The sequence below is a fragment of the Lethenteron reissneri genome, chromosome 58 (assembly GCF_015708825.2).
Source record: "Lethenteron reissneri isolate LAM-NWPU_2019-01 chromosome 58, ASM1570882v1, whole genome shotgun sequence".
NCBI classification, from domain to species: domain Eukaryota; kingdom Metazoa; phylum Chordata; class Hyperoartia; order Petromyzontiformes; family Petromyzontidae; genus Lethenteron; species Lethenteron reissneri.
In genome coordinates, this window is record NC_083836.1 from 9,977,742 (window position 1) to 9,997,853 (window position 20,112).

Sequence of the window (20,112 nt, forward strand, 5' to 3'; positions counted from 1 at the left end):
AACGTCGTCGTCGTCACGGTGACGCTCACCACCGACGTCGTCGTCGAGCCACGAAAACCCAGACACGGCTGGCAACGGATAAAACAACGCTCTCTCCGCGTCGGTGTCACCGGGGGGTGCTGCGTGGGCGACGCGGCTACCTCGGGTGGCAGGCGCTGGTCAGGCGGCGCCCCACGCTCCAGCAGCAGGCGCAGGGCGCGGGCGTCCCCGGCGCTCACCGCTAGCAGGAGGCACGGCGCGCGGTCCCCGCCGCCCGCGCCGGGGTCGGCGCCGCGCTCCAGCAGCAGCAGCGCCGTGGCCCAGAGGCGGCGCCGCCTGCACGGGGGAGAGAGGCGGGGGGGAGCGAGCCACGGGTGAGCAGGTGGGTGAGTCGGTGAATGAGTGGGTGAGTGGACGAATGAGTGGATGAATGCGTGGGTGAATGAGTGGGTGAGTGGATGAATGAGTGGGCGAGTGTGTAGATGGGTGGGTTACTGAGTGGGTGAGTGCCCCCCCTGCCCCCCCCTACTTCCCCCCTGCTGCCCACCGCTCTCCGCTTCTCGACTCTCGAGTTGGGTCGCCTGTGCGCACGCTACCCGCGCACACCATGACCGGGAGGTCTGATCTTCAACCTTCCACAAATCACCTCCTGTGCGGATCGTCATCACCACCGTCGTCCCCACCACCCTGAGCATCATCGTCGTCGTCGTCACCACTCGTATAGATCTTCAGCTTGCCGCACTCTTTTCTCTGGCGACTGTCTTGTCGTCTCCGCCGTCATCGTCCAGAGAGACTGAGAGACTCGTCTGCGACACTCACTTGTGTTTGAGGGTGGCCAGCTTCCTTGCCCTTCCTTCGCCCTCCTCCTCCTCCTCGTCTGCTCCTCCTCCATCGCTGCAGCAGCCGCCGCCACCGCCGCGATTCTCACCACCGCGCCCACCGCCGCCGCCGCCGTTTTCGCCGTCGCCGTCACGAGCCGCCCCCTCGTCACGGCGGAGCCTGCTCAGGGCCTCGGCACTCAGCTCCAGTTCCTTGTCGGAGACGGCGATGGCGAACGCGCGCAGCGTAGCGGTGGAGCGGAACTCGGAGCTCGTAGAACGTCCCTCCTCCTCCTCCTCCTCGCTGCGTGCGCCCGAGGGCCCGCGACCGGTCCATCCCGAGCGCTCGGGGTCAAGCGGTCGTCCCTCCGCCGACGGGGCCATCGCCGTGGCCTTGCCTGGCCCGCGCTCGGGTGGGGACGGCGAGTGGCGCGCGTTTAGGTGGCGCGCGGCGCGCGGAGGAGCGAGCGGCGAGACCGGGAGGCCATGGAGCAGCGGTGGGCTGGGTAATGAGTTCGGCGGGTGTGGGGTAGCAGAGGAAACCATGAGGGAGATGGACCGACGGCGTGTGAGAGTGGCCGGAGCGATGAGTGATAGTCGACGAATTAATGAATGTTTACACGTGGAAGGAAACCAGAGAAAAGCCACGCGTGCGAGGGGGAAACACTCTATCCCACACAGATTAAATATCGCAGCTCCACACGCTGACGTCACATTTCTTTAAATGACCAATCACATCCCAGCTCCACACTCGGGCGTGGCGTTGCGTATTTTTTAACGACCAATCACATCCCAGCTCCACACGCGGCACCGTGTGCGTGCTTCTTTACCGACGCAGCAGTTGGCCGATGGCAGCGGCCGCTGCGGCCACGTCGTGGCGGCTCCTCGCACAACGCCGACGCGCGGTCCCTCACGTCGACGCCGCTGTCCGACGGGGATACCCGGGTGGGGTGCCACCGGCGGCCGCTCTCGGTTGGGGGGGTCCCGTCCCACCGAGACACCGCGGCACCTTCGGCCTCCGGCGTCTCCGGGCGACCGCCGATTGCTCCCTGGGCCGGTGGCTCCTGGAAAGACACCGCGGGGACGCGGGCGGTGACGTCCCGGCGGCGTACCAACGCGGAGCTGAGTCAAACCCATCTCTGAGCGCTGTGCGGTTGTTATTATTTTTGTGGTTGTTGTTTTTGCCCCTACAGGGCTGACCCGTACCTATTGGCTAACCCATCCCTACAGGGCTGACCCGCCTCTACTGGACATCTGTGAAAGAGCGCTTCATAGCTCATCGGATTCTTCCAGTCCAAATTAAGATTCTGAATAACAAAATAAATTCAAAGTAGCTACGTGGGTCTCTTTGGGTCTCTATGTAACCTGCACACTCAATAGTCATGCAACTGGATGGATGTGTAGTGACAAAGAATCGATCACTTAGCAGCATAGCGCTTATTGCTGGCAGGGAAGGGGATCTGCAGCTGCAGCAGCCCTGACTGTCACGTGATAGACCAGACAGAGGGATGTAGAGGAAAGGTTACAGGAGGGGCACGTGAGGGAAGCCCGGGAACCCGCTAGTAGGTTCTAGAAAGGGGGCGTGGCCGGGGCGGAGCGAGGCCACGCCGGGAGGATAAAAGTGGACCCTGGGCGGGATCTCGGGGCTGTCGCTTGGAGTGGGATCCCCTCGTCGTGCTGCTGGAGTCTCCGTCTGCGTCTTCACCTGCTCGGCGTCGTCAGCCAGGCAGCCTGCCAGCTGTGTCCTGACTGGGAGCCGTAGTCACTCTGTGTGGACTGTGAAGGCTGTTAATAAATAGAGTGCCTCCTACTCTCAGTGTCTCTGAGTCAGTCACTACAGATGTATTTATTTAGCTAATTCAGTGCTGCCACTCACAAACACAAAGATCACCTGTACATCCTGAACAGACTGTTGGGGCAAGTGCTGTTAGCGAGCACCTGTTAAGGTCAAAACAGCACACAAGGGCATGGGCGGCCAGCACCATGCCCAGCAGCCTTTGTCTCTCGAGTGGCGGTGTTTACACACTGCACTAGGTGCTTATTTGAGGCTGAGTCGACCTAGGGGAGGCCCAGGACCGGTTCAGATAATTGTCATTGGTGTTGGCCGTGAGCAGGAACTGGACTCGGGTCTCCTGGTTCGTAGCGCTACACACACACACACGCGAGTCTCCTACCTGTGCATAGTACAGCATGAGGCAAGCGAGCAGAGGAGAAATTCCATCGTCCGTCAACGCGTTCACATCGGCGCCCCAGTCCAGCAGCAGGTGAATTGTGTCTTCCTGGCAATTCACCTGCACACGGGGGCAGCACCGCATCAGCACAACGGCACGCCACACGCACCTGAAGCGCGACAGCTGCGGTCATTCACCACGGCGCTTGTACGTACCAAGCTAGGTCCACTAAAAGGCCATCGCGGGAAGTGTCCAAGCAAGGCTCGCTGGCAGGAGGTCACGGCACCCAAGGTGCTATCGGGTTGCCTGCTGTGCCAGGCTAGGTGCAGGAGGAGGTTATGGCACAAACCCAGGTGTTATCATTTAACTCACTGAGATGACTGGCAGATGCACCCACTTTGCCCCCTGTTGTGCCACCTTGCTACGTTTTATCTGCCGGCCCTCCGCTCGTATCTATGTATCCATGTTGAACTTCTTTCGCACAGTAAGTAGTCAACCGTGCCATTCGGAGGTGCATCGCTCCTCCGCCCTCCGTTGTTGCTGGAGGATGACTGCCTCCGACTCCCCAGTAGCGTCCTTCACGAACCTCCTCCACAGCGGCCGACTCTGAACGTCATCGGCACATCCACTCAGCTCCACATCCTCCCGCACCACATTATCCCATCGCCAATATGACTCTGTTCAAGCGATTGCTGAGGCGTGGGGACCCGGCTTTTGAGATTCTGCATGCAACCAAGTTGGTGGACCCTGCGTCAGCGACTCGTTTGCGTGGAACCGATTGCTCAAGTGCGGTGACGAGGCTTTTAGCGGTTAAGTTGCGCACAACTGAGTCGCACGCAACCGAGTTGCACGCAACCAATCGCCCAGCTGCGGCGCGGCCCTCTCACCGCAGCGGCGTGCAGCGCGGTGCGGCCGCGTGCGTCCGCGACGTCGGGGTGGGTGAGCGGCGGGCCGAGGGCTCGGACGCCGTCGCCCCTGGCGGCCGCCGCCAGCAGGCGCTCCGAGGCCTCCTCCAGGGGGCCCCGTGGGCCGAACCCCACGCGGCGGCCCTCCAAGATGTCGCGCGCACGGCAATCGAGCGCGCAGCGCTCCTCCCTGCGGCGACAGAGCTCGGCGTCGTCACCGTCGCCGCCGCGGTCTATCCACTGCTGGATGAAGGCCGCCACCTCTCACGATGCAACAATTAGCATGATTTATTATTGATCCGCGTGTTCACCCAGGAGAACCTCACCGAGTCTCATGACTCCTTTTCAGGAGGGTCCTGCCAGCTGTTCACAGCAGGGGGCGATGCCGCCGCCGCTGCTGCCGTGTGATCCAAACCGAGTGATTTCCAGCGTCGGGATGTAATTTTGACCCCAATGCCACTCGCACTGCGGGGGTTGTTTTAGCTATGAGTGGAAAGTGGCGAGCCTGGAGAAAACCCCGTGCAGAGTAGCGGTGGGTAGGTAGGTGGGTGGGGAGAAAAACGTAGAAACTCCGTACGGCAAGGAATCCGATTCACACGAACCGATTCAACGGCTTCCGGGCTCCGCCGTTCCCCCCAGCCCAGCTGCCACCGTGGGCGGGCGGGCGGGGGGGTGGGGGGTGTGGGGGGTGGGGGGGGGGTGGGTGGTGGGGGGGGTGGGGGCGGCAGGAGGGACGCTCGCGTGCGTGCGTGTTACCCGTGTGCCCGTGCGTGCGTCCTCAGCCACGCCCGGACCGGGAGGTGGCGGTCCCGCCAGCAGCTGCCCGCGTGGAGCCCGGCCGCCTCCCGAGCTGCGGCGACAGGGGGGGGGGGGGGATCCGACCGGCAGTTGATCCACTGGGGTGGGGGGGGGGTCGCGGGTCGCGGGTCAGACGTGCGGACGACGCGACGTCGCGCGTCCGCCCCCGACAGGTGAACCGCCCGCTGAGCCAGTGCGATGCGGCGTTCGTTTTGATTCGCGTGCGTTCGTTCGGGGAGCTCGGCGGGGCAATTATGTCGCGTGCGATGGCGTTTGCGCTTTTTACGTTTGTCCAGTAATAGATTTTGGGTGATTCGCGATCTTTCGTAGAGGTTGCCCACGCATCTGTCTCGACCACAGTGCCCAGCGCGTGGGGTCTGCCGCATTGCATCGTGGTTATTTCTCGACAGCAACGACCACGCTCTCAAGTCTACCGATTTCTGGGGCCCAAAAACGGAAGAATGTACACGCGTTATATACGTAATATTATGTACATACATAATGTATGTTGATTAACTGTGAATAACCCAACCAATAATCCATTGTAATTTATCTGGATACATTCACCTCCACCTCTATTAAAGACCGAAACAGGAGGATTTATCCACAACTCTGTCTGTAGCCTGATGATGCTGCTTGTAATTGCTGGCGAAATGTCACGGTACTCGAATGGTAAATGTTGTTGTGGGTCTACTCGCCAACACACAACCGGTGAGTGCTGAACTAGCCACTAATTGGCACGTTTTGACACAAACTTGCTAATTGGCTGTGTCAGGTGGTGGCGGGTTTAACGACACATTTATATTCACGCGATCTCACCCAACAAAAACCTCTATTGTGGAGGTCTACCTCATTGGTGTCCTCAGCTCGGTCACCAACGACCACACAACAACAACACCGCCACATATCAATTTCATTCTGCACTTAACGTCATCTAAATTCCAGCTCTGGGAATTGAAGCGTCGGGTGTGAGCGTCACGCGACGAGCCACGCTCTCGCACGCGCCGGGCGAGTGAGGGGCAGTGCTGACCACTGCTACCGCACGCGGGCCAGAGGTCGCTTGAAGAAGAAGAATGAGCAGAAGGAGGATTAGAAGGAGGAGGGGAATGAAAAGCAGCAGGAGGAGAAGAAGGAGGAGAAGGAGGAGGCATCTCGGACGTAGCTCTGCGATACCCACTTCTGCAGGTCCTTCTCTAAGCACGCGTGCAGGGTCGCACCACCCCCCGTGCGAGATTTCCGAAGGGATTCTTTGTGTGGTGGCGTCGTCGCGACTCCGACGCGAGCCAAATCGTGACCGTATTGGGCAACAGAAACGCCGAAACACCGTGCAAAGGAGAAGTCTACGAGTGAGTTGTTATTTTTATTTCAGCAGGCAAGGCCACACGGAGCTGCTGTGCAGCTCTATCTCAGAAGCGACCCGGCCATCACAAATGATATCTCAACGAAGCGGCTGATCATCATCATCATCACGTGGACATGTATAGCAACAGCCAAATACTGTGAACCGCATGATGCCGATTCTAAATGTGGAGGGAAAAACCTGGAGGACCTGGAGAAAAATCCACGTGACCCCAGGGTCGGGATCGAACCCACGACCTCCTGCATACCAGGTGAGGGAGTCAACATCTCCTAGCCACAGTGATGATGTTGATGAGAGAGAGAGACACGCAGACTCCAAATATACAGCAGGCGTCAGGGTCGGGATCGAACCCACGACCTCCTGTATACCAGGTGAGGGAGTCAACATCTCTTAGCCACAGTGATGATGTTGATGAGAGAGAGAGACACGCAGACTCCAAATATACAGCAGGCGTCAGGGTCGGGATCGAACCCACGACCTCCTGTATACCAGGTGAGGGAGTCAACATCTCTTAGCCACAGTGATGATGTTGATGAGAGAGAGAGACACGCAGACTCCAAATATACAGCAGGCGTCAGGGTCGGGATCGAACCCACGACCTCCTGCATACCAGGTGAGGGAGTCAACATCTCCTAGCCACAGTGATGATGTTGATGAGAGAGAGACACGCAGACTCCAAATATACAGCAGGCGCCAGGGTCGGGATCGAACCCACGACCTCCTGTATACCAGGTGAGGGAATCAACATCTCCTCGCCACCGTGGTGGCGAGGAGATGTTGAGTCGGAAGTGGAAGACGCCCGTTCGCACCTTTGAAGAACGGCGCGTCACACGCGGCGAGGTAGCTGGCGGTGAGCGGCAGGTGCTGCGCGTCGGTGGAGTAGCGCTCCATGCCGGGCGGCAGCACCACGCCGTCGTGCAGCGCCAGCTCCTGGAAGCGGTAGCCCAGCGGTTCGCTCTGCACCTGCGCGGGTGACGAAACACAAAAGGGGTCCCCCCCCGTAGTAGCCTCGGCAGACCGCCGGGGCGAGCGCCGTTAGTGAGCGGCACCTGCGAAGGCCCGCCTTTGTCTCTCCAGCGCAGATGTTTGCACACCGCACCAGGTACTCATTCGAGGCTAAGTCGACCTAGGGGAGGCCCAGGACCGGTTCAACGGTGTTGGTGACCGTGAGCGGGAATCGAACCGGGTTGCCGGGTTCGTGGTGCAGCGCGCTGACCGTTACGCCACCACACCCCACCACCACCATCAGGAGAGGTGGTGGTGGCACACACGCGCAAGCCGGCGGTTTGGATTTGGGGTTGATGGATCACGCAGAGATCACTGTGTGCCGCACAACTCCCAGCCCACAGACGTCTGTGGCCGACACGTAAACAGTTCGTCACACGCACCATGTGTTGCATTGTCATGAGCGTAGCAACAGATTTTGGGAGCTGCCAAACATCCCAATTATAGGATCACAGAGCTTGGGCAGTTGCTGACAGTGCAGGTTTCCGGCGGTATTCTGTTTTCCCGTGCCTCCACGCGGAAACTGGACAGCGTTCCCAGATGCGTTTTTTTGCGTGAACGCCGCTGCGCCTTAACGTATAATTTCGTGTAACGCGCTTATACTTACACGGCTGCAGGGTGATGCAGCAATCGCAACTATTTTTTAACTGTATGTATTTTTATTTTATTTAAACCAGGTAAGGCCCACTGAGCTACATAGCTCTTTATCAGCAGCGACGTCGTGGCTATCACAAATGATCGCTCAACAAAGTGGCCGTCACGTGGGGAACCTCCAGCAGCCTCATCGTCGTGCGGACATTTACAGCAGCCAATTGCTCTAAACGCCGCGTGGTGTTGATTCTAAGTGTAGAGGGGAAAAACCGGAGGACCCGGAGAAAATTCCACGCAACCACGGGGAGAGCGCGAGAGAGAGACACCGCAAACTGCAAATAAAACAGCAGGCGTCAGGGGTCGGGATCGAGCCCACGACTTCCTTCACACCAGGCGAGGGAGTTAACGTCTCCTAGCCACCGTGAAAATGATGATGAGAGGAAGACACGCAAACTCCAAATATACAGCAGCAGGCGTCAGGGTCAATATCTACCCCATGACCTCCTGCACACCAGGCGAGGGAGTTAACGTCTCCTAGCCACCGTGGCCCTCTGCTTCGTCTATACCTGCTTCATCAGCGCTTCGTCGAACCCATCACCGCCGCCGCTCCGCACGGTGCCCGCCGAGCGTGCCACTCCCCCGTCCCCGCGGCGGCGATCATCGCGCCGGGCCCCGTCGTCGCGCCGGGCCCCGTCGTCCGCCGTTGGGCGGCCCGCGGTTGACGCGTCCGCGGAGTCGTAGGAATCGTCCGAATCTTCGTCCACCCCTGGAGAGATCCGGCAAGCTACGAAGCTCTCTTCTGCAGACAGCGACGGTCGCGGAGGCCATCCCTCCGGATGCGTCGGCGCCGCGCGGCGGCGACGACGCCTCTCGCGCGCCCGGCCTGCCGACGCCTGCATCGTCCCAGAGCTGGAATTTAGATTAAGTGCAGAATCAAATTGATATGTGACGGTGGTTTTTCTTGTGCAGTCGCTGGTGACCGTGCTGAGGCCACCAACGAGGTAGACCTCCACAATCGAGGTTTTTACTTGGGTTAGATCGAGTAAATGTACAAATGCGTCGTTAAACCCGCCACCGCCCGACACGGCCAATTAGTGACGAGTTCGGCACACACCGGTTGTGTGTTGGAGATTTCGGCGTTCGGTGGCACGTCCCCGGCCTGGCCTCACTTCCCGTTTGGCCGCGTGCGATGTCACTTCCCGCGTGTTGGCGCCCGCTGGTGATGTCACTTCCTCCGGGGGCCAGATCGCGGGAGCGATGTTCGCCAGGTGAACGCACAGCTTGATGAGCCTCTCCCCCAGCCAGATCCCCACGTCCTGACGCCCGTCCCCGTAACTCCGAACGCCTGGTCCAAAACGCCGGTCGCTCGCGTACAAACCCTGCAAGAGGCACCACAGCAAACGGCGCAAAGTAAAATAATCCGCCCAATAGAGGCGGTTGGGGGCAAGTGCTGTTAGCTAACCACCCATGGTTAGAAATATTACCCACAAGTGACTCAATTGGGATCGGGCACGTAGCCGCAGCGGTAGCGGTGGCAGCGGTGGCAGAATAGCCGCCGTATTGCGAAACCTCGTGGCGCCTTCCTCCGTGACGATTGGCGGGCGCCGAACGAAAACTCGCGCCAACACCAGACGTGCCGAGTCGCAGCCGTCCCTAGATTTACGACGACTTCAGGGAATCCCTCGATCTACGGCACGTTCGGCCTACGACATTTCGCGTGAACGCAATTGACAAATCGTGGACGCTTTTCGATGAACGAAATCGAATCTCCGCGTTAACGGATTTTTTTGCGTTCACCACGCGCCGCGAGATCGTCAAGCGGGAAGCCACGCGGGAGGCTGCGTCGTGATCAGCGACAGCGTCACGGTGGCCCTGCGGTGCAACGGCAACGCCTCCACCATCGCCTCGCCAGTGCAACACGCGGCAAGGTCTTATTGGCGAGTCCCCCGAAAAGGTGAATTACATTAGTTACAAATTATTAATTCAGTCGTTTGAACGTTTACGTTCTTTATTATTATTATTATATAGTGATAAGTGATATGGGTGTATATTTCTAGGTTAGGAGTCGAAAATGACTTGTCTGAAACACATCCCAAAGTTGTAAGTATTAAATGAGTTGGAAAAGCCATTTACGATTTACGAAATGTTCTTTCACGCCGTGTATTTTGAAGAATAGTGTCCCTTTTGTAAGACCGAGGGAAACCTGTACGGGAGACCCTTGAATAACGCGGGATTATCGTTTGCGGTTTCGACTGATCGCTGGCGACCTCTTTGTGTCCCAATTGGGCCACCGCGGGGTTGTTAGTTCTGGCTTCTCATGGCGAAACACGGAGGTACCATCACTCAAGACGCCTCGCGCGTGATGGCGCTGTGTGGCTGCTGCCGTGGGACGGTGTGGGCCCAGCCTCACCACCAGTGTCAGACCAGAGAACACCAACAGGGGAACAGCACAAACACAATGCCACAAGTACATATGATGTAGCTGCTCACACCGAGCTTCAAGTGTTCTGATAGTGCATTGTCTTTGTACTGTTCATGATTCCTTGCAAAAGGTTTATATTTGGTTTAACACGAAGGCTTTCACGACCAATATTATTAATAATAAAGGTTTTTGGCTTAGATCGCGTTATTTATAAATTTGTCGTAACCCTCCACCACCCGACACGGCCAATTAGTAAGGGATTGGACACGTAAAAAACCCGCCGAACAGTGACTACTCCAGCCCACCGGTGTGTTGGAGAGTGAATCCACAACATTTACAATCTGAGTGCGAAGTTTCGCTGGATTCACTCAACACACCGGTGGGCTGAAGTAGTTACATCGACACATTTATTCTTACGCGATCTAACCCAAACACCTTTATTGCGAGGTTTATCTTTGGTGTTTGAACATTTTAACACCCGTTTTATTTCCATAAAGAGTAAAACCTATTCTTATGTTTTCATACTTTGCTACTGGCAAAAAAGGCCCCATTTTAATCAAACAAATTGTTGTTTAGTTTTTTTTGGTTTAGTTTACTACGGAGGGCGAGTCTGAGCTTGTCTATCACCCAGCACGAACGCAACACGGGGGCCAGGGGAGGGCAGCCGTGGCGCGTTCATCGCCATCATCGTCATCATCATCACATTGGGGCAATGTTTGTCTCGGCACGCACGCGCGCCCTTTCACTCCGGCAGCGGGGCAACGCTAAACCCCAGCGACGCGCACACCAAACATCCCGCCACAAAGACAAAGACGCACTCCCACCTCGTATAGCCTTAACAGACTGTCGGGGCAAGTGCTGTTAGCGAGCAGCACCAATGGAGGCTACCGGCATTGTGGCACACAAGGGGGTGGGTGGCCAGCGCCACGCCCGGCCGTCTTTGTCTCCCCAGTGGAAATGTTTTTACACACCGCACCAGTTACTCATTTGAGGCTGGGTCGACCTAGGAGAGGCCCAGGACCGGTTCAGACAATCGTTCGCCACTGGTGGTGGCCGTGAGCGGGAATTGAACTCGGGTGGCCGAGCTCGTAACGCAGCTGCTAACCACTACCCCCCCCCCCCCACTAACACACACGCTAACATATACATACTGTACACAGACATATGCACACAAAGACAAAGATCCCCCTTATAGCCTTAACAGACTGTTGGGGCAAGTGCTGTTAGCGAGCAGCACCTATGAAGGCCGGCACTGCGGCACACAAAGCAGTGGGTGACTAGCACCACGCCCGGCCGCCTTTGTCTCCCCAAAGTGGTGATGTTGACTACACACAGCGCAATCAGGTACTTGTGTGAGGCCGAGTCGACCTAGGGGAGCCCCACAATACCGCTTGAGATAACACGATGTAACACAATTTTTGTTCCTGGGTAGTGTTATTTCGTAATCGCTTTGCCTAAATCAGGGGTCGGCAACCTACGGCTCCGGAGCCGCATGCGGCTCTTCACGGGCTGCTTCTTGACGATATGTACGTATGTACAGTATGTACTCAGATGCATTGCGGCTCTTGAAATACTGAATTTTGTACCGAATTGGAAAGAAATGGCTCTTCTTGTTATTTTGGTTGCCGACCCCTGGCCTAAATAGTATAGAAAATTGCTATTACTCCCCACAAACTTTGCTTTTTTTCATAGCTCTATTTCCCCCTCTGTACTATCCTACAAACATACATTTATTTCACCCATGACTAATGTGTAAGAGATTCTCGCAACATTTTTTATATATGATATCTTTAAACACACTTTTATTTAACTCACTCTGTCTGTTGTTGTCGTTTTCGTGTCCTCAAATCTTGTAACTCAATTTTAACCCACTTCCCAATGTGGTATCGACTGCAAATTTGATATACTTATGTCATACTGATGACAATGCTATATTCTATCAAAAATTTTGTAAAAGTATTTTTAAACATTCACTTTTTATGTTATGTTTCGGCTTGGGTCTAATTGTCCACGTTCAACTCACGTTCGCTGTAAATCACCACGGACCCTTACGTTGTGGCAAGCTTCGGGGCGACTTCCTGGAGTCGTGGAGTTCTGCCATTACTAGTCCGGTACATTTAATTAAAGCGTGTTTAAAAAAAAAGTATTTTTAAATATTACTTCTTTCAATAAAATTGAAAATTGAAAAACATTTTAAAATTAAAAACTTTCACAATTTTCTCTTTTTTTATTACAAATTTTTTTTCCTAGCAACAATTGTCCATCTTACCTTCCAGAGTTGTTTTGCATTGCTCGCAGGTGAAATGAGGTGCCCAGGGTTTGTCTTGATCCCTGACAGGCATGCCGAAATATTCCTTGTAGGCCTCTCACATCTTAGCAGCTGCTTCCACAGAGTACATTTTCGCTCTTGTCTTGATAAATTGGCCGCAGACATAGCAAAATGCGTCTGCCGGATGCTTGCAGCCTCTTGATGCCATCTCAGAAAAATGCAGATATGTATCCACTTTGGCAGCTGGAACTAAACTGAACTGGTGGGCTTAAGGCCCCTGTATGTATATTGCTATTTATATTACTGGAAAGTTCTAGAATGTTCTAGAAGTTACTCCAGGTTTACTCAGCACTGAATCTATCTGGAATGTTCTCGAAAATAGGTACATTTAAAATATCACTGTCCTGGTCACAAAAGAAAAGTTTGTGGGGAATAATAGCCATTTTCTGTACTTTTGAGGCATAAGCAATTAGGAAATAACACTTACTACCCAGGAACAAAATGTTGTTTTGCTACACAGCGGTATTATCGATGTCACTGCTGTTTGGTTGAGCGCAGGGGAATACGAACTCGGGTCGTAGTCGGGATCGTAGTGCAGCGCAATAACAGCCACAATACCACCACCAGCACCACCACCACCACCACCACTATCATCACCAGCACCACCATCACCACCACCAGCACCATCACTACCAGCAGCACCGCCATCACAACCAGCACCGCCATCACCAGCACCAACACCATCACAACCATCACCACTATTATCACCAGCATCATGATCATTACGACCCACACCATCACAATCTCCGGGTTCGTAAGTGTAACGCGGCTAATCGTTACGCTACCGCTCCCCGCGAAAACCACCCCACAACCATCACCGCCGAGCGCGTGCGTCAGCCCGGAGCCTCGTGTCAACAAAGGACGTTCCGCTCCCGACACAAAAGTGTTTGGAGAATAGAGGGCGGTGGTGGTGGTGGCGCTCCCTCTACCTCCCTCTACCTCTCTCCCTCTCTCCCTTCTGTCATCACCGGTTGCTGAGCACGTGGCCCCCTAGATGCCAGGTGAGCCAACGTCTAAACGAAGGCGTGGGTCAAGTTCGGGTCGATACGAACGAGTTCACAGGTTTCGTGAACTAATGACGAGGGGATGGTGGTGGGGGGGGAGGTTATGTACGCGCTGTACCGTACGTATGTACTATGTTGAACTTCGTTCGCACCGTACGTGGCCAACCGTGCTAATCGGAGGTTGCGAGGGGGACACACAACACAAACTAAACACAGAAAGCAAACAAATTAAACTGGCAGCATACTTGGTCGAGAGAGAGGGAGGGGATAAAGAGAGGAGAGGGGAGAGGGAGGGGGGGGGCGAGTGGCTGACACCTGGAAGGTGCTCCCATCCAGGAACGTGAAGAGAGGGGGTAGAGAGAGAGGGGGTAGAGAGAGAGGGGGTAGAGAGAGAGGGGGTAGAGAGAGAGGGGGTAGAGAGAGAGGGGGTAGAGAGAGAGGGGGTAGAGAGAGAGGGGGTAGAGAGAGAGGGGTAGAGAGAGAGGGTAGGGGTAAGGAGGAGCAGAGCGTGCTTCGTCGTGTTGGTGTTTATGTCTACGAAGAAAGTAGCACAGATTGATTTTGTTTCAAAATGTAAAACATGGAAAATATTTCATTTAAAAAGGGGGGGGGGGGGAGCACATAAAGCAAAGTAACGACAAAGTGCCGACTAAACCGAGCATCTTCTTGTTTCCTTTGATCGTAAAAAGCGAGAGAGAGGGGAGAGAGATGGGAGAGAGATGGGAGAGAGAGGAGAGAGAGCTACCCGTCGGAGGCCGTCGGACTGCGAGGGGGGCGGCGTACATAACGAGAGAGTGAGCACGAGAAAAGGAGCGAGAGAATGAGCGAGAGAGAGAGCGAGCGAGCGAGCGAGCGAGCGAGGGCAACATAAAGCCCCGTTTAAAAAAAAAAAATTACGAAATGATGAACGAAACAAAGTGCCGAATACATCGAGCATCTTCTTGTTTCCACTGATCGTAAAAAAAAAAGAGAGAGGGTGGAGAGGGGGGAGAGAGAAGAGACAGAAGAGAGATAGGGGGGGGGGAGAGATGGGAGAGAGAGGAGGGAGAGAGAAGAGACAGAAGAGAGAGAGGGGGGGAGAGTGGCTGTCACCTGGAAAGTGCTCCCGTCCGGGAACGTGAACGAGCCGTAGCCCTCCCTCCTGCCGAGGTAGAAGCGCCCGAGGAACTGCGACCCATCAGGCCACAGGTGCTCGCCCAGCCCATGGCAGCGGTCGCGGAAAAACTCGCCCACGTACAACTGCAACGACACGGGACCCCAAAAGCCTCTCGCTCCTTACTCTTTGGTTCTTTCGGTAAAGTCACGTAGGATCTTTTTGTCTCGCAGTCTGTTAAAAGATCTCATAGTTGTGTGGAAACCCTCCCCGTAGAGGCGGTTCAATCTTGATTTGAAGCTTTCGTGACTGCAGGAATCCATACTCTTTGGTTCTTTCGGTAAAGTCACGTAGGTGACTTTACGTAGGTGACTTTACCGAAAGAACCAAAGAGTATGGATTCCTCCAGTCACGAAAGCTTCAAATCAAGATTCCTCTCGCTCCTCTCGCTCGCCTGGGGTGCGCAGCCGTGGCTCGGAGATGTCAACTCCCTTGCCCGGTACGCAGGAGGTCATGGGTTCGATCCCGACCCTGACTCCTGCTGTATATTTGGAATTTGCGTGTCTCTTTCTCTCTCTCTCTCATAATCATCACGGTGGCTTGGATATGTCAACTCCCTCGCCTGGTATACAGGACTCCTGCTGTTTATTTGGAGTTTTCGTGTCTCTCTCCCTGTGGTCGTGTGGATTTTTCTCCGGGTCCTCGGGTTTTTACCCTCCACACGTATAAACATGTACTTAGGAGTATTTGGCTGCTGTACATTTCCACGTGCTAAGCCACTTCCGTCGAGCTGTCGTTGTCAATGGCCAGCTGGCTTCTGAAAAAGAGCGACCACATCGCTCAGTGTGCCTTAGCTGTTAACATAAGAACATAGTGGAGTTGTTTGCTATCGACCCGGACTTAAGTTTTACATTGGCATGACCGAGACGTGCCAGAGGCCGTGGCCAAGCCCAGTGCCGGATCAAGTTAGTGCGGGGCTTGTAGCATATGTTGTAAAGAGGCCCTACATTAAATAAAAACACAAAAATATTAAAACACAAATTTTTGACTTGCATAGTAAAGTAATTGTATTTTGCTATACAGCCAGATAATACGAGAAATCGCTAACCTTAACCACCCAGTCGTTCATAAAAGTTGAAGGCGGTATAGTACTATAGTAATAGAGCAAGTGCAGAATCACTGAACCAGAATTGATAGCTTGAAAGCATTTAGCGTGGGGCCCTTGAAAGTGTGGGGCCCGTAGCTACTACACATGTAGTAGCTACTACACATGTAGCTACTACACATGTAGCTACTACACATGTAGCTACTACATTTGTATCGATAAGTTGCAGCAATTGCAAGACAAAGATCCCCCTGCCTGCACCCCCCCCCCCTGCAACAGACTGTTGGGGAAAGTGCTGTTAGCGAGCTCCTATGAAGGTGGGCACGGCACACGGGAGGGGTGGCCAGCACCACGCCCTTTTTCTCCCCCAGTGGCGATGTTTACACACAGCGCACCAGGTACTCATTTGAGGCTGAGTCTACCTAGGAGGGGCCCTGGACCGGTTCAGATAATCGTCGCCGGTGTTGGCCGTGAGCAAGAATCGAACTCGGGCCGCCGGGGTTCGTAGTGCAGCGTAGCGCTCACCCGCTACACTTCCGCTGGACCCGCCACGGTGGCTAGGAGATGTTAACTACCTTGCCTGATCTACAGGAGGTCGTGGGTTCGATCCCGAGACTGACGCCTGCTGTGTATTTGGAGTTACGTCTTTCTCTCTCCCCGTGGTTGCGTGGATTCTTCTCCAGGTCCTCCCGTTTATCCCTCCACATTTAGAATCAACGTCACACGTTTATAGTATTTTGGCCGCCGCTATAAATTTCCACGCGACAATCCACTTCTGTCAACCTTTCGTTTGCGATGGGCAGGTCGCTTCTGAAAAAAAGCCACTGTAGCGACTCAGTGGGGGCCTTACATCTGGTGAATTAAAATTAAAAGTTGTTTAGTTTTAGTTTACAAACAATGCTCGCTCGCTCGCTCGCTCACCTGCCCATCTCGCCACGCGAGCCTGCCTCGTCCGTGCCTCAGCCCGCGCAGGGTCTGCCCGCTGTACCGGGCGCCGTCAACATCGCGGCCAAACGCATGGCCACCGTCGTCACCGTCGTCACCGTCGCCGGCAATGCCATCGCCGTCGTCGGCCGGCAGCAGTCTCGGCCCGGGCGCCGCCACGGGCAGGCTGCGCGTGGGCCCCAACTCAGGGCCCGATAAACTTTGTCTCGGGCGCTTCTCCATCGTGACGAGCGATCGTGCGGTCAGCATCTTCTGGCCGGGGGGGCACAAAGGTTCAGGAGGGTGACAAGAGAGAGGGGTTAGAGCGGGTTCAAGCTCACCGCTGTCTCGGGCGTTCATCGAGCTCTTCGGTCAACGGGGAGGTGGGCCACGGTGATGACGGTGGTCGTGGTGGCGGTAAAGTTGCAGCCTGCAACTGCTCGCTCACGCCCCTGCTGGCAGAAGGGCCTTCGCTAGAGGGAGCTCTAGAGAGCCCATACAGAGGGGTATTTGGCCTACTCTTCCACGATGGCCGGATTGTCAACGAACGTTAGCCGAACGTTGGAATGTTTACTGGGCCACCGAGTACCACTTTGTGGGGAGTGAACAGTGGACAATGGTGGAGGTGGTGACGACGACGACGGATATGGTGGTGATGCTGACGATGATCTGAGTCGACTCCAGATCGGAATCTGTAGACATTTGTGAATCAATTGGACATCTGTGAATCAACTGGACATCTGTGAATCAATTGGAGATCTGTGAATCAACTGTACATGCGTGAAAAATACCTTCATAGCTCATCGGATTCCTCCAGTCTAAATAAAGGTTCCGATTCTGGAATTGAATCGCCTGACCCCACCATCACAGTCATAATCCCGGAGAGGTCGATAAAGTGGGTACCACATTGTTGTAAAGTCACGGGTGTAACACCAGTGGCTGTGAGAACAATGTGCCGAGTCTGCCCCCATTGATTACGATGACGGAGTTGCACTGGGGTCGACGGGGTCAGTCACAATCACGCAGGTCGATAAATAGACTATCACTTTGCGGGGAGAGCCAACATCGGCGTCGTGTGGCGAGACTGACATCAACCTGAATTGTCCATTCCACATTCCTATGACAGCGCCCAGCATACTAAGGTCATGAAAAATAACCGTTCACTCGGAGCGTTATTTTTTTGTGATCTTTTTCCTTTCGCATCGATTAGTGGCAACATATCGAAGGTGCAATTGTAGAAGTTGTTATCCACTCAATCGCCTGTCCAGAAGCAGGAGTTTCCATTCCTCCCCTTCAAGGAATGAAGTCAGGGGCGGAGTGTTTACGACGTGCTCGATGTTTCTTGTTATTTTAATGTTTACACACACACACATGTACATCATCATCATCATGCATATCTATAGACGGCATGTTCAGGTTAAACCGTGGCGATAGCAACGGGCCAAAACTCATCTCGCGCAGTAGACGCACAAGTCCAGAGCGGCGCTCGCGAACGAGAAGAAACGCGAACGGGAGGAAGGGAAGACGGCGAGGAGGAGGAGGAGAGAGGCGACACGCGGATTGGAGACCGCACGCCGGGTGGTGACACCACCCGAAACGTTGGACGTTGCTTGGGCAGTCACGCGTGGCGCCCAGACACACGACGACGACGATGTTCGAACCACGCGAGAAACCCACGCGACCGCGGGGAGAGAGACGCCGCAAACTCCACACACACAGCAGCAGGCGTCAGGGTCAGGATCGAACCCACGACCTCCTGCACACCAGGCGAGGTAGTTAACATCTCCTAGCCACCGTGATGATGATGAGAGTGAGAGACACGCAAACTCCACGCACACAGCAGCAGGCGTCAGGGTCAGGATCGAACCCACGACCTCCTGCACACCAGGCGAGGTAGTTAACATCTCCTAGCCACCGTGATGATGGTGAGAGAGACGCCGCAAACTCCACACACACAGCAGCAGGCGTCAGGGTCAGGATCGAACCCACGACCTCCTGTAGACCAGGCGAGGTTGAGACTAATAACGGAGCGGCAGCCACATGGATGAAACGCGCGAGATTCTAACTCCGACCTGCGAGTCGACTCAGTTCACCACCACCACCATCACCACCATCACCACCATCACCACCATCACCATCACCACCACCATCACCACCACCATCACCACCACCATCACCACCATCACCACCACCACCATCACCACCACCACCATCACCACCATCACCACCACCACCATCACCACCAACACCATCACCACCAACATCATCACCACCACCATCACCACCACCACCATCACCACCATCACCATCACCACCATCACCACCATCACCACCACCACCATCACCACCACCACCATCACCACCATCACCACCACCACCATCATCACCACCACCATCACCACCACCACCATCACCACCACTACCACCACCATAACCACCACCATAACCACCACCATCACCATCACCACCATCACCACCATCACTACCACCACCATCACCACCACCATCACCATCACCACCATCACCACCACCATCACCACCATCACTACCACCACCATCACCACCACCATCACCACCATCACCACCACCATCACCACCACCATCACCACCATCACTACCACCACCATCACCACCACCATCACTACCATCACCATCACCACCATTACCACCACCATCACCACCACCACCATCACCACCACCATCACCACCACCACCATAACCACCACCATCACCACCACCACCACCGCCGCCGCCGCTGAGCACCGAGGAGAGATGTAGCGGACGATGCCATCACATCTCGTGTGGCTGGGCACTGTGGGCAGCGAGGGGTCGGGCTGAGATGAAGACCATCGCAGGGGTCGTGAGAGACGGCGGCGGCGTGGAGGGAGAGGCGTCTTTATCCAGCGGTGGAGCGAACAAGGTCCTGACGAGAATGATGGTGGTGATGATGGTGATGATGATGGTGGTGGTGATGATGGAGGTGATGGTGGTGATGATGATGATGGTGGTGGTGATGGTGGTGGTGACAGCGGCGTGGGAGCGTGGCGCTCCTAGTTACTGACAACTTCAGCGAGAAACTCGCGTCCCATTGGACGCGACCACCACTGCGTGCGGAGTGTGATGGGGGTGGTCTCACCCACTGGGGGTGACCACCGCTGCGTGCGGAGTGTGATGGGGGTGGTCTCACCCGGACGTGAGCCGTGAAACGAGACGTCGTCGACCCCCCCCCCCTCGTGCCGAGCCGCGTGAATGGTGCAGTCCGGCGCCTGGTAACAGCAGCAGCAGCCGCGTGATGCACAGAGTTGAGTCGGGCGGGCGGGGACATCGATAGATAAACATCGAGAGAGAATCGTTGATAGATAACACTGGTCAACACACTTTTTCCGGCAGAAGGTATTCCAATGGTTTTAAGGTAATTTTGGGGTGCTGATTCCAAATCTTGCATGAGTTGTTGTCTATCACATCAGGTTTTTGAGATATCAAATATTGGATTTTCAATAAAAACAGCAAATTTATGCTCATATACGAATAGCTAAACAGACATCCATACAAGAATAAGATAAGATACAATATACAATAATAATGAAGCAAACATTTAATGAGCCGTA

At 55.1% G+C, this 20,112-nt stretch overlaps 1 protein-coding gene across 1 annotated transcript in view; it reads right to left on the reverse strand.

Moving 5' to 3' along the window:
* LOC133357586 (ankyrin repeat and MYND domain-containing protein 1-like) overlaps nucleotides 1-19,563 on the reverse strand; it is a 31,199-nt gene extending 11,636 nt beyond the window's left edge. The window contains 14 exon segments of the mRNA XM_061575582.1: nucleotides 141-315; nucleotides 799-1,205; nucleotides 1,628-1,861; nucleotides 2,972-3,088; nucleotides 3,856-4,063; nucleotides 4,630-4,723; nucleotides 6,841-6,994; nucleotides 8,194-8,394; nucleotides 8,396-8,536; nucleotides 8,742-8,792; nucleotides 8,794-9,006; nucleotides 14,475-14,621; nucleotides 16,502-16,777; nucleotides 19,268-19,563. Of these exon segments, the coding sequence (XP_061431566.1) occupies nucleotides 141-315; nucleotides 799-1,205; nucleotides 1,628-1,861; nucleotides 2,972-3,088; nucleotides 3,856-4,063; nucleotides 4,630-4,723; nucleotides 6,841-6,994; nucleotides 8,194-8,394; nucleotides 8,396-8,536; nucleotides 8,742-8,792; nucleotides 8,794-9,006; nucleotides 14,475-14,621; nucleotides 16,502-16,774 (2,415 nt within the window). The 5' untranslated portion in view covers nucleotides 16,775-16,777; nucleotides 19,268-19,563.
* Between the last annotated feature and the right edge of the window lie 549 nt (nucleotides 19,564-20,112).